Source organism: Gorilla gorilla, chromosome 15 (genome assembly GCF_029281585.2).
Source record: "Gorilla gorilla gorilla isolate KB3781 chromosome 15, NHGRI_mGorGor1-v2.1_pri, whole genome shotgun sequence".
In the NCBI taxonomy this organism is placed as follows: domain Eukaryota; kingdom Metazoa; phylum Chordata; class Mammalia; order Primates; family Hominidae; genus Gorilla; species Gorilla gorilla.
In genome coordinates, this window is record NC_073239.2 from 69,008,142 (window position 1) to 69,023,262 (window position 15,121).

Genomic DNA, 15,121 nt, shown 5'->3' on the forward strand with positions numbered 1-15,121 from the left:
TCACTTAAACTGATTAATTCCCTAATCCACAAAGAATGGTGAGTCAATGTAAAAAAATTCAAATAAATACAAATGCCAAAACCTAAAAAATGTGTTTTTGCACTGAAAAAGTTAAGGAGCAAATAAGAAAGTAGCTTAGAAGTCTTTTAAAGACTTCTGGAAACAGCTCTCTCGTTTTCTCCATGAGAAAAGAACATGAACTCCATTGAGTTTCCAAATATCCCAATAACCCATTATTTTAGAGTCAATGGTATACCCTAAAGAGAACAACTACATATGATTTCTAAAAATATGGGAAAACTTGAGTGAACAAGAGTCTGGCTAGGTTGAATATGCCTGTTTGTATACTCCTCTGATATTTGTACAAAACACTATGCTCACATTCTCCCAAGCAAAGGAATTTCCTCAAAAGTCAGTCAATGAGGAATAACAGTCCATGCCTAATAAGATAATAAAAACTTCACTGAATTGTATAAGAACAAAAGATCTTCCTTCATTTGGGTGGGTACTCATCATGTTCATGTGGATTTCTATAGTAACAATATTTTTCAGTACAATTTGAAAATGTCTTTCTCGTGTGTGTTTGTGTGTGTTTGTGTGTGTGTATGTGTGTACATATATGTATATGCTGTGGTTACTGTTGTGGTAAATTTAGGGAAAAAAGCATAGAAAGAAAAACTGATTTTGTGTGCAATATGCTACACATATTTGTTAAGTTCATAAGAATTAATGTTGCTGTTTATTGGCAAGCAAATAAGGAAAACTAAAGACAGTAGGAGAAAATCCTGAAGTTCTGAGGATATTGAGTTAATTATCACATTAGAGGTGGTGCAACTATGAAATTTCTTCTTGAAGTTAGAAACAGAAACTATAAAATCTTCAAACAGTGGAAAAATACAGATTATGGACAATAAAAGCTAAATAAAATAACCTTCTAATTATATATAAATCACTTTCTGGGTTTTGTCATTATGCATAATGGAAAAGTAACTAATTTGAGTTTATTTTAAAATCCAAGGTCATTTGGAAAGCTTAGTAATAGAAAGAACTTAATTTATTTCTAGAAAGGAAAATTGGGTTACAAAATGGGATGACAATGCCTTCCTCCCCGGGTTGTTAGGAGAATTAAGTGAGAAAACCACATTAAAATGCCTAGCACTGACCAGGTACGGTGGTTCATGCCTGAAATCCCAGCACTTTGGGAAATCAAGGTGGGCGGATCACCTGAGGTTAGGAGTTCAAGACCAGCCTGGCCAACATGGTGAAACCCCACTATAAATACAAAAAAAATAGCCAGGTGTGATGGTGTGTGCCAGTAGCTGGTGTAATCCCAGCTACTCAGGAGGCTAAGGCAGAAGAAAAGCTTGAACCCAGGAGGCAGAGGTTGCAGTGAACCGAGGTCATGCCACTGCACTCCAGCCTGGATGACAGAACGAGACTCCATCTCAAAAAAATAAATAAATAAAATGCCTATCACTGGCCCTAAACATCATAAATACTTATTAACTACTGTCTTGTCTTCCAGAAGATAGAAAAGTATGATTTCAGAATATACATGTGTGAATTCGTATTTAAATTTGCAGAGGAAGAGTATGACAAACATTATGAACTATATAATTTATGACCTTTGAGCTCACAGTTGTGAGACAAATTTGAGGAAGAAAACAACTGACTAGGAAAATAACTTTACTCTTAATTACTTATTTATTTAGAGGTAGGGTCTCCCTCTGTCACCCAGGCTGGAGCATAGTGGTGTGATCATGGCTCACTGTAGCCTCAACCCCCTGGGCTCAAGTGATCCTCCCACTTCAGCCTCCCAAGTAGCTGGGTCTACGGGTGCACACCACCACACCCAGCTAATTTTTTAAATTTTTAGTAGAGATTAGATCTCGCTATGTTGCCCAGGCTGGCCTTGAATGCCTGAGTTCAAGCAGTCCTCCCACCTTGGCCTCCCAAAGCGCTGGGATTAGAACCACCTTGCCCAGCCTAACTTTACCCTTAAGAGATGCATACTAAGGCATTCAGCAATGAACTGGCATGATGTTTGTGACTTACTTTAAAACATTTAAACAGGCCGGGTATGGTGGCTTACACCCATAATCCCTGCACTTTGGGAGGCTGAGGCAGGTGGATCACCTGAGATCAGGAGTTTTAGACCAGCCTGGCCAACATGATGAAACCCAGTCTCTACTAAAAATACAAAAATTAGCCGGGTGTGGTGGTGGGCGCCTGTAATCCCAGCTACTGGGAGGCTGAGGCAGGAGAATCGCTTGAACCCAGGAGGCAGAGGTTGCAATGAGCACAGGATCACACCACTACACTCCAGCCTGGGCGACAAGAGCAAAACTCCGTCTCAAAGAAAAAAAAAAAAAACAGAAAAGAAAAAAATGTAAACAAACAAAAAAATGAATATGGCAAAATGTTTACAATGTATAAATCTAGGTGATGGACATTTGGGTGTTCATCTAGTTATTCTCTCCACTTTTCTGTATATTTTTGAAATTTTGAATAATGAAAAGTGAAATAGAAGATTATATTGAAGGACATTTCTATAAATTTGATGTACAGAAGTTCTTCCTAAGAATAACAACAAGATCCAAAATCGGAAAGGAAAAGACCAGTAACTTTGACAATCTGAAATGTACAACTTTTAAATCACATACCCTTTCTCAGCAATTCCACTTTTAAGAATTTATTTTAGGGAGAAATGAGAATGTGAGCAATGTTTATTATGCTGTTTACTGCAATGATATTTATAACAAGAAAAATCAGAAATACATGAAATGTTCATTAATAAGCTGTCTTTATACATATATGACATAACGTTTTGTAGCCTTAAAATGGTAGTATAGACAGACATCTGACTAAAAGACCCCTATAAGAAGTCATTAATGTGAAAACACCACTTACATAGCAAAAGAACCATTTTGGTTTTAAAAGTTTTGTATATACCTAAATTCTAGAAGGACCATTAACACTTGTTATCACTTGAAGTAGTGATCATGGATAACTTTTACTTTTATTTCACATTATTCTGCATTGCTTGTACTTTATTATTTGTATTAAGCATGGATTACACTAAAGAAAAATATGTGAGTTATTTGGCCCCATATCTTACTCTGCTTTCGCCAAGCAATTCAGAGATTTCTGGGAAGTATCAAAGATAAAAATGAGGGAAGGCATGAAAGGGGGTAAGTGGAAATGCTGTCTGTGTGTTTGTCTGTCACATGTGATTGTGGATGTTAGTTCCAAGAGACCTTTATGGCTCTGCTCAGGGAACACAACTGCTTTTTCCCACAGGTCTTTTGGCCCCACTGTCTCCTGTCTCCTGTCTCCTGTGTAGATGCCAGCACTTACCCAGGGCTCTGTAATTGTTGATCTATTTGTCTATCAACCCTAATAGGGTACAAGCTGCTGATGTGCAGGGCCAGTGTCTTAGAAATCTTTGTATTCCATGTGCTTGGCCATTGTGACCTCTCTATAATAATAAATCTATGGAATAATAAATCTATGAGCTCCCAAGTAGAAGAGAGGGTGGAACCAGAGGAGGGAGAGTAAGGAACTGAGTTTGCTCCAGAGTCCAGACTAAGCGGCAGCCTAGATGGAGCCCTAAAGATGCCCAATGTGGATCATAAGGATGGGAAAGGAAACAAGGACTCAGCATAAGATAAAATAAGTAGTTCAGCACTCCAGACTTGAGCTTGGATTTTGGCTTTGCCACTTAACTTTGAGATCATAGGCAATTTACTTAACTTCCCTAAGCTCCTCTGTAAAATTGGGAAAATAGTAGTACTAACCTACAATTCTTGTGAGTTTTAATTAAGATAACATCTGGAAAGTGTTTAGCATGATGCTTGGCAAGTAGTAAGTTTTCAATAAATGTCAGCTCTGAGTAAGCAAACCTGGCTATAGTGGTCTCTCTCTGGTAGCCGAGCAGAGTGGATGGCATGCTAAAAGTGTAAGGTGTTTCTATACCTACCCAGGATTGATTTAATGAAGCCAAGAAGCAGTTAAAGGAGGCCAGGAAGTAACCAATGTATTCTGTCTGGCTTCTATATTCAGGAAACGAATAAAAGCGAGGGCACCCCTACCTCCCCTCACACACCCCCCAAAAAACCCTGAAGTCAATAAATATCCTACTGGCACTATCTGTACTGGCAAAATGCAGAAGAGCTTATTGCACTAGCTAAGTAAGCCCTCTGGATCATTCATTCATTGATCCATCTATTTATTAAATGCCCATTATGGGAAGACACTGATGAGTCTAAGGAATGGGTTCAATTCATTTTAGGTAATGAAGCCAGAGAGACATCCTCAGACTTCTGGAAACCTATAAATCTTAGTTATTTTTCCTGCAAATTACATTGCTCAATTTAATGTTTAACAGTATCTGTCCAAAAGACTAAATCACAATGTTTCCTCCTGTGAAATGATTAATCTGGAAAACCTCAAACTGGGCAGTTTATGACTGGATATTTTTATGTGGTTCCAAGAGCAATGTTTTTCATAGCAAGCCTCAGTGGCTCTACAAATACACACACATACTGTTCTGTTTCCAGTATCTATACCCAATAGAGCAGGCAAAATAAAGGACCTTTTATGTTTTGGTGAACTTGATCCTTCCAGGGTTTAATCTAGTTCCTTGGTTTTGACTTGATGCCTTACTTAGAAGCCACCAATATATTATGTAATGGTCTTATGGTCACTTGTGTTCAGGTACTTCCTAAAAGTCCTTATATTCAAATAGGAAAGGGCTTCAGCTCAATGTTACTTACTGATAGAGATTTTTCACAGACTGTTCAGTGCTAGTCAAGCTGAAATATGGTCCTTCTGACTTCAGATCATCAGCCTCCCCTCGGCAGAAGCCCACCCGAGCTGGAAGCTGAAGCTGGACATTGTAAGACTCTTTGGGGCGGGTTCCAAGGAACTGCAGGCCGTTGGCAGGATAAAGAAAGAGGGCGTAGCTATCAGACCCATCAGATGCCAAAACTGCCTGGAAAGTGTTCAGCTGTGAGGAGAAAAAAAAAAAAAAGAGAGAGAGAGAGAGAAACATCCTGTAAAAAACAAATAAAAGAAGAAAGAAACAGAATGCAAGCAAAGCATCATAACGTGCAAAGAATTTCCCCTTTTTCAGGATTCCTCCAAATTGTTTTTAAACAGAACCTTCTTTAAAATTTCCTCTTCAAGTTAACAATCTAATTTCATAAGCAATATTATTTATTATTGCAAATACCATTTGTCAATTTAGATTAATAGTTGAAATACGCATTGGTAAAACATAGGTTAAAAAATATATACTTTGTAAGGTTTCAAACTTCTCTCCATGTAAACTCTTTCAGAGCTAAGAGCAATCAGCAAAATTAACTTGTCCATCCTGCAGTCACTGCCCTAGTTTATAACCCTAGGCACTCAGCATCTCTCATTTGCATCATTCATTCATTCATTCATCCATTTATTAAATGACCACTATGGGCAGGCACTGTGTTAGGCACTAGTTGGTCAAAAGGCCTCCTTACTGTCTCACAGCCTCACTCTCTTTCCTCTTCCATCTACCCTTTCATACGAGCATCAGGGTTATCCTCATTTCACAGATGAGAAAAAGACACAGGGGCTAACAGGTCTTCCTCAGGTCAGGTGGCAAGTATGTGGTGGTGGGCCAGCCAGCTCTAGAGCCCACACCCTAGGACACCTTAACCCCTCCTCAACATGCCATTCAAGGTGAGTTGTAACCTGGCTGCATACGTCCCTCCCAGGCTCAGTTCCACTGCATCTTTGTCAGACTATTTAATAGTCCCCATTTGTACCATGTCCTTGGATGCTTCTACACTTTGTTCGTGGTTCCCTGTGCCTAGAAAGCCTCCTAACCTTCAAATGCTGCCACTCAGAGGTGTTTGTGATTCCTTATAGAATAATTTCTGTTCTCTGAACCTCTGTAACACCTTTATGGGCATCTCTAGTGAGCATTCACCTCATTATGCTTGGTTAGTTGTTTATATGTTTGTAAACTCCATTCATTTATTCATTCATACACTAATTCAAACAGCCAAGAGTCTACTGAAGCACCAAATGTTATGCTTGATGCTGAGGATGTGAAGGAGCAAAAGACAGGCTTTGCCCAGGAGAGTCTCACGGTGTAGGACTGGGAAACAGCCATGGTTGAAATGGCAGGAGAGTCACTGGAGAAGGTGGTAGAGGCCACAGAGCCGGGGTGTGTGTCCAGGACCTCAGGGTGGAGGTTGGGAGGTGTCACAGAGGCAGCTGGTGAATGTTATAAACACTGCAGGAGCCAACACAGACCAGAGAAGGACCAGGAGCCTGAATCAGCTGCCAATTCAACACCCAGGTCCTTATAGGATCACTCCTTAACATTCTGTTTACCCTCATATTTTCAACAAAATGAGATTTTTGCCTTTACCTTCATTCAGCGACCGCTCCTCCTAAAGATCTGTGAACAGTGCTTGATTCTCAAAAAGCTGTTATGTTTAGGCCTCTGAAACTGTCTCTCTCTCACTAAATCACACTACTTTTACAATTTAGTAAGGAACTGGGAAGGTATTTTTAAAACACAACTTACTTCATAAATAATGTGACTCTTAGAAATATTATTTACTGGTAAGTATCATTACCTCTCCATTCTGCTCGACAGACAAACTCGGGCACAGAGAAGAACATCACATTTCACTGAAGGAAACAGCAAGGAAGGAATGGGCTCTTCCCTTTGTTCTAAGTCTACGCCCACAGTTGTTTTAGCTCTTTTCTAATGTTAATTTTTCCTTTCAATGTTTAATTTCAAAGTAGGGTTTTGAGGTTTTGCTAATAGGATAAAGAAATATAGATGTAACACACTTTTCAAGAGAAAATAAAATACAATCAGCAGTTCTTTTAGTTCTCTAATCCAGAAAAAACAACATCTTGCTTTGCTTTTTTCATTCATTCAATTCACAAAGTAACAGGTGCCTAGTTTATTTGTTATTGTTCCAGTTGTTGATTGTTCATCAGCAAAGCTTGACTTTTCCAAAAACAAAAAGCAAGAAATGTTTTTAGAGCTTCTCAATGCTAGGAAGCCACAACTACTGCCAAATATAGACAAAGGCTGTTCTGCCTCATGTCCATCCATAAGATAGTCTACATCATCAACTAATGTGGACTCAATAACTTCAGAGTTATACATTAGTCAGAATAAAGAAAAATCAACTAGGGAAAGAAAAGTACTAGAGGAAGGAGAAAAAACCCCATTTCAAAAAGCTAAGCTTTCAAAGCTCCTGGCATTGATCTGCCATAATAAATGTGAGATAGGAGAGAATCCTGGTTCTAAATTTAGAGAAATTCCATAAGATAAGGAGGTTGTAGAGACTGTGAAGAATTGAAGGGGATGGGGAAGGGGGGAAGAGAGTAGTAAACAGAGCTGTGAAGAGGAGAGTCTGACTTTTTGCTGTGAACTCTGGGCATTTAGCACTTTATTTTATTCATTCATTCAGTCAACCAGCCAACAAATTCATTTCAATTAAAATTTATTCAACATCTTCTATATACTGTTCTTGAGATGAGCACTCATTATGGGTGGCAAGTATTTAATTTCTTTGTCTCCACCAAAATAGGCAAATATCAGAGGAAGGAAACAACTTCCTTTTAAGTAGAATTTATGATCCCAAAGTACACGCCAAAAGAGTTTGGCTGTTTAAAAGCCACCCACACACTAAATGATCACTTGTAAAGTTCTTGGTCAGTTCTACAAAATTCTACATCTAATTGCTAAAGAGCCCACTTCATGAAGTCTTGAAGGGCTCCCCCTCTCAAAAAACTTCTTGAGTGGCTTCCAAACAGGAAAGGTCCTCACATTCCTAGATACAAGCCTTTGCAAGAGCCGCACAGGCTCTGTCTCCAAAGAGAAGCCCTCAGATGGGCTGCCAAACCCGACAAACGAGTCACTGGTTCCCAGCTCCCCCAGGATCACAGAGAGGAGAGAGGGGCCTCCACAGGGAGAGAAGCAGCACAGAGAGGATCAGGGTGAGTGGCTGCAGGCCCTGTTATCAGAAAGAGAGAAAAGCCAGAGCCCTCTGCAGAAACCAGAGCCTGACTCTCCCTCCCAGGTACAGGACATCCCAATCAATGTTGAAGTGACACTCATCAGAGCCAGGCTGATGCATGCAACATACACCCCTCTAAGAGTTTCTAATTTTTTCAATTCATTTAATTAACTGCAGCTATCTGGCCAAAAATCAGAATAGTGACATCCTTTTCTTCAAGGGGCTTGCCTATAGAGGCTTATCAAAATGAAAATGAAAATGAAGAATTAGGGTGACTCTTATAGGGGTCACAAAGTTCTCTTTGTCATCTTCCTCAGGACCACATGTCCTCTAGAGCTCTAGGATCATTGGGTCTGGCCTCCAGTGTTTGCTGTGAACACTAACCTCCATTCCTTAGTGTAGTTCTTCATCTCCCACTGCCTGTAGGACACTGTCACATGTGGGACTGTCCCTCATTTATTTTACTGCACTAAATCCTACAGATCCTGCCAAAAATTCAAAGACAAACGCTGAGTGCTATCACATCCCTAATACTATATCCTTCCTGATACTCTTCAGCAAAACGTCAGCATTTCTAATTTCCATATATGGTTCAGCATTAACCAATTTCCATATATGTCTCTATTCTCTTCATCTTCACAGTGATATCTCAGACTCAGGCTGAACTCTCTTGGATGGGCTATAGACCACCCCTCTTCTAAACCTTGTCTCCAGAAGTCAAAAAGCTACAGTAAAGTCCTGCTTTTACCTCTCATTTTCTCTGTGAAATCCAACCACCTCCATCAGTGACTATCAACCTTTGAACCAAGTCAACATGTCTCAGTCTCCACCCACATGGAGGCCTCCATTGGGCAATGTCTTAATTTGTCTTCTGTTGTTTACAACAAAATACTTGAAATTGGGTAATTCACAAAGAAAAGGAATTTATTTCTTACAATTATGGAGGCTGAGAAGTCCAAAGTTGAGAGGTCACATCTGGTGAGGGCCTTCTGGCTAGTGGTGACTGCAGAGTGCCAGGGTACTTACGGTATCACATGGCGACAAAGCTGAGTGTGCTAATGTGCTAGCTCAGGTCTCAATTCCTCTTCTTATAAAGCAACCAGTCCCACTCCATGATAATCCAGTAGTCCATGAATGAATAAATTAATCCATTCATGAGGGCAGAGCCCTCATGACCCACCCAGTCACCTTTCAAAGGCCCCACCTCTCAATACTGTCATATTGAGGATTAAGTTTCAACATGATTTTCAGAGGGGACAAATATTCAACCATAGCGGGCAACCTTGCACTCATCTGTCTTATGTTACTGCCTGTGACTCCTTCATCCATTTCTCTGGCCCCTTTGCTAATAGGTTGCTCTCTCAACCTTCTCCCGGGTCATGTTTTTGCTCAGAACAATCTCTCTTGATACCTCATTCTCAATATCCATTCTTTTCAGCCCTTTCAACCTGACTTAAATTCCAGATAAATAAAACATTCCCCACACTACAGAGATCTGTATAACTCAGCTGTCTCTAACCCCATCTCTAAAATGACAAAAAAAAAACCACTCCTCTTTCCCCACAAAAAGCACAGCTAAACATTAGTCCTCTACGTCTCCCATCAATAAGTATTTCAAAGGTCTACACCATAACTTTTTTGCTCTGTGAACTACCTATGAGAGTTCAAGAAATCTCAGATTAACTGAATTGACAAACACTATTTGTTCACATTTTTTTTTCAGATACAATTACACCTTGACATTCCTGCAATATCAGGTGCAACATCTGGTCACACCTGACAGGAATATCCATGGAGAAAAAGGGCACCAACTGCAATTGTTTTTAATGGCAAAGATGCCATTGCTTTGAATCTTCCAGTTTCCAGTAACTTTGCAATATAAAGTTAGTAAGCCAAAATTTAAGAACGCCATGTAGAACTCAGTCCTTCACGCAAATTAGATTACTGTTTGCCAAAGTCTATCTCCAAAGAACTATTAAAACAAGAACTCAAGTCCCAGAGCTCTTTAAAATACTGGAAGAAACTTCAATGTGGGTAATTGAAAGAACATCCCCTATCCAAACAGGATCCTCCTTTCTTAATGAAACATTCTGAAGCCAACTAGCAAATGGTAATGTCTGCAGGTGGATTTTAATTAGAAAAGTAAAAGAGAGATGGAATTTACAAATCTCTTCTACCCTAAACCTCCCCCACCCCAGAAAAGGACCAGACAAAAGTTTTAATTCCAAAAACCTTGCATTTAAAGAGTCCTTATGCAACATAGAGAGTAACAGGATGGTTACCAGAGGCTGGGAAGGGTAGTAGGGGTCAGGAGAAGGTGGAGACAGTTAACGGGTACCAAAAAAAAAAATAGAAGGAATGAATAAGACCTACCATTTGATAGCATAACAGGGTGACTATAACCTGTGATAACAGGTTATTATAGTCAATAATAACTTAATTGTACATTTTTAAATAACTAAGAGTGTAATTAGATTGTGTGTAATACAAAGGATAAATGCTTGGGGGGATGGATACCCCATTCTCCAAGATGTGATTATTATGTATTGCATGCCTGTACCAAAACATCCCATGTACCCCATAAATATATACACCTACTATGTACTCTCAAAAATTAAAAAATAAAGAGTCCCCGTACAAAAGATATATGTCACAGCATCCTTACAAGATAGAGATCAGTGACATGGGCAAGCAACCTCACCTCTTACAGGGGGCATGTACCATCCTTCTATAGTGAAGAAGCATTTCCGTAAGTTAAAATTGAGATGAATCATATGGTTTCAGCCCTTAGAGTATGGTATTTTAGATTCAGGTCTAATTCCATAGAAGGAAGCCCTTACTTTCTTCAGGAATGAGGCAGTTTGCCATTTACCAAGCCACACTGGCCCCACTCATATCCATTTGGAGGACTTCAAATGTTGATGACAAGACTAAAGACCAGGAGCCTGGGATTTTTTACTTTCCGCAGGTAGAGACTGTAAAGCACATTGACAGAGACTCCTATAAACTAAGAAACCTGTAAACTGGCACCTGGAAGGCAATTAGGCAGAAGTTATCAAGAACTTTACCAAAAGTGCATCCTCTCTGACCTACCAATTGCACTTCCTGGAATGTCATCTAAGAACATGTGCAAAGATTTAGCTTTTTAAAAAGTGATTCACGCTATTATTTATAATAATGAAAAACCAGAAAAAGCCTTAATGGCCCAACACTGGTTGAGCATACTGTGGTAAACCCACTGTATTATACAAGATAGTAGCAGGATACAGTAGTATGCATCGTTATCAATGATGTAGAAATACATGTATTGACATTGAAACATATTTACAATACACTATTCTGTGAAAAAAGCAAGTTATGAAACAGTATGTGCAGTGTAAACTCATCATGGTTAATAGCAATAAAGATATGCAGAAGAAAAAACTCTGAAAATGTACGCAGAAAAATGTTTATCAGTGGTGGGAAAATGAGTGGTTGTTTTCTTTTTAAAAATTATCTGTATTTTCTGATTTTTTCCCCTTCAATGAACATATAATTAGAAATACTTGTATACTTGGAGATGGTTCTAAAAATAAGCAACCAAACAGTAAATTGCCTTATGTTCAAAGGGGCTCCCACATCTGCACTCCCGCTCTCATATCCGCTAAGCATTTTTTTCCTCAAGGGAGTGACCACCTGCCAGGGCCTCAGAAGATGCCTAGAGACAACGTCTTTCCTCACTTCCAAGCCACTCCAGCCCTGCTGCCTCCAACGTCAGGTTCAGCGCAAGAGTAGGCTCAGAAACAACTCCGAGCCAGTCCCTGGGTCGCTGCCCCAGAATTTAAGCCCATCCTTCAATTTCCTCAGCAGTCAAATATCCCTGGTCACTTACCTCTCCCGAGGGCAGCGCCCCGCGCTTGACCTCCTCGTAAGCGCCCACCTGCTCCCAGGTGGCCAGGAAGGCGTGGGTGGGGGTAAAGCGCGCAGAGCGCGGGAAGCCAGCGAGCACATAGCGGGCGGCCAGGCCCAGCACTGCGGGGGAGGTGTCCTCTCGGTACAGGACTCGGCCTCTGCCGTGGCTCGTGTCGATGTCGGCCAGAAAAGGGGCGATGGCCGGGAAGTCGGTGGGGAAATCATAGTCCACATACTGCGTTTCCCTGGGGAAGTCCTGAGTGGAGATGATGCCGTTGGTGCCCACCTGGGAGAGGAGAGGGACAAAAAGGTGACAGTCGCTCAAGCCCAAGGACGCTACCCTTTCGCGCAGGGAGGGAAGGGAACTGACTTAGGCAAAAAGCCTCTCTCTCCTTCCCCACCGGCCAGGGAGTCTGGATTCAGGGAAACAAGCGCAACTTTTGCGACTGTCCCAGCTCCGCGGTGCAGTAGGTCCAGGGGCCCTAAAACTCGTTCACCTATCTTCTCACTCCCCTCACAACCCCGGAGCCCCATGTCCCCGGAGAGGAAGCCTCCAGGTCTGAAGAGGGAACACCCCAGCTCCGCAGACGGGCACAGCCTTCTCGCGGTCCTAACTGCAAAGCCCGCTGGCCGCCCTAGCAACGCCACCTTTTCTGCCTGGGACGCGTACGTGGCTGCGAACAATTCTTGCTCTCCCCTCCAGGTCATTCTTGCTCCCCTACAGCAGCGGGGCAGGCAGCGGCATCGCTCTCTGGCCGGGTACCACCGCAAGGGTGCTGGGGGGCTCCAGGCGTGGGGTCTGTTTTCTCCCCTCTGGAGGCAGGGTTTCCGTGAGACCGACCCCAGAGAAGAAGCTGCGGGAAAAGTGCCAGGAGGGGGCTGAACTTACGTAGAGGTTGCTGAATCGGGCTTCGTAGAAGTGCAGGGGATTCTCCAGCTTCACCACGGCTGAGCTTTCGTCGTCGCCTTCCTGCAGGAGCTGGTCCCCCCACGACTCCCCGTGTGGGAAGAGCTCGTCTGGGTGCAGCGCCGCGGCCCGCGACATTAGCAACGGCAGCAGCAGTAGCACTGGTAACGACGACAGCACCGGCCGCCCGGCCACCCGGTCCCCCTCCATGCTCGCTCGGCCGTGCGCTTACCCGCTGCACAGCGCTTCCCGCCCCGGCCTCCAGCCCACTCTCCGCGCCGCGCCAGCCTCGAACCTGGATCTCCGCGGGCGCCTGGGCGGGGCGGGACTCCAGGCCCACCCAGCAAGCTAATTGGCTGAGGCCCTCGGCTGGGGACCAATCACCGGCTCTGAGAAAGTTCGGCAGTGGCCACCACATCTGGTTCTCGTTAAGTTTTCTAAGGCAGCGGCCGCTGGAGCAGCGGGGCTGGCGGGGTAAAAGCTCCTGGCCAGGGCTGCCTGGAGCTGCTCCTTCCACTCCGCCCCCAGGGAGCTCCCGGGTCATCCTCTCATCCGGGCTGCCCCGCGGCCCCAAGGAGCCCCACCCCCGGGACCAAATGGCCCGCAAGGTCTGGGGCAGCGGCGTTGCAGGAGATGAGCTCAGCGCAAAGGGAACCCCGCAGCGGCGAGTGCGGCTGCTGGCCTGCGCGCTGTGGCCCCAACAGGCTGGCAGGGCGCGGGCGGGTGGCGGGGTTGCTGTATGAGCTTTGCTCCCTGCCCTGGGGTCCCGGGCGCTCCTGGCTCTGGAGGCCCGGCCATCGGTCCGAGAAGCAAAGGGACATTGTCGTGGTCCCCTCGGCCGCTTCGCTCCACCCAGAGACGCCCTGAGGAGAAGCGAGCCTTTGTACGAAGGCAGAGGGCTGACTCCTAAGTTCTGTCCCCCTCCCGAAGGCCGGCCGCTAGGGAAGACTTGGCCACCCTCTGGAAATACCTTCCCCCGGGAAAACCGCAGCAGGAAAGACCATGAAACACTACTGTGTGTGATCCGCTCCGTTTGGGGAGCAGGATGAGGCATCCCGCTTGGTTACCAGGCAGAAAGGGGCGAGTCGCGGAGATGGGAAGACCCTGATCTCTTGCCCATTACTGCGGCCGTCGGAGATGCCCTCCCCCGCGGCCACGGAGGCGGTAACCTGAGCTGCTCCGCAGGACTGGAAACCGCACAACCTCGAAACCAGCTGCGCAGGAGAAGGGGAACCCCATCCACCATAAACAACCCCTCTGCGAAGCCTCAGGAGCTGGAGGAGATTTTATTACCATTTTTATTATCAAGAGCTTAAAATTTCCCAGATAGTCTGTTTTCCCTCCCAGGCCCCCCATGGGGTCCTTAAAAGCAAAGATATTTAAAAAGAACGAAAGAAAGAAAAAAACCAAAAAGCAAATCCTTGGAAATGCCTTAAAGGACTCTCCAGAGACACACTGCTCTTTGTAGGTGTTTATTCCTATGGGCCCACTGGACCAAACGCTAAAAAACCTGAAGACATCAGACTGTGAGAGTCATGGAGCAGACACAAAATGGAAAACTGGCCCAAAGCAGTTTGCTTCCTCAGAGTGGAGAGTTGTATATTTGATGTTCCAAAAATATATTTATGCTTGCACATATATTTTCTCATTCTTTCTGGGGTCAGGTATTTTTATTTTACTGAGGATGAAATGAAGGTTCAAAGACAGATGACTTGACTTGCCCAACATCATCTGAAGTTACTCCCTGATATAAAACTACTGGCCCTCTGTAGTTTTACTTTATCTCTCGATTCAGCATAATAATAATAACTAACATTTATTTAGTGGTACTAAGCTATAAGCTTTGGGGCAAGCAAACACTGAGATGGTCTCCAATAATCCCCATTTCTTGGTGTTCATTCCCCTGTATAATCTCTGCCCTGGGAGTGTGGACTGGCCTTGTGATTTCTAACAAACATAGTGTGGCAAGAGTGATGAGAAGAAGGCTAAATAAGATTGTGGCTTCTCCCTTGTTAGTTGACTTTCTCTCTCATTGATTTTGATGAAGCAAGCTGTTATGTCGGGGAGGCCCACATAGCAAGGAACTGAGGAGGGCAGCCTCTGGCCAACAGTCAGCAAGGAACTGAATTCTGCCAACAACCATGTCAGTGAGCTTGGAAATGGATCCTTCCCCAGTTGGGTCTTGAGATGGTATCTCAGCGCTGGCTGACATTTGATTGCAGCCTTGCAAGAGACCCTGAAGCAGAGGACCCAGCTAAGCCAGGTGCAGATTCCAGACCCACCAAAACTGAGAATT

General features: G+C 43.4%; 1 protein-coding gene across 2 annotated transcripts in view; it reads right to left on the reverse strand.

Moving 5' to 3' along the window:
• The window catches only part of NID2 (nidogen 2), a 63,820-nt gene extending 50,445 nt beyond the window's left edge, over window positions 1–13,375 (reverse strand). The window contains exons 1-3 of one of the 2 annotated variants that reach the window (XM_031001691.3): window positions 12,808–13,375; window positions 11,899–12,204; window positions 4,776–5,008 (exon numbers count right to left, since the gene is read on the reverse strand). In XM_031001691.3, the coding sequence (XP_030857551.3) occupies window positions 4,776–5,008; window positions 11,899–12,204; window positions 12,808–13,035 (767 nt within the window). In that variant the 5' untranslated portion in view covers window positions 13,036–13,375. The remainder of the gene's footprint in view (window positions 1–4,775; window positions 5,009–11,898; window positions 12,205–12,807) is intronic. The other variant, XM_031001694.3, reaches the window with a different exon arrangement.
• Window positions 13,376–15,121: the final 1,746 nt, after the last annotated feature.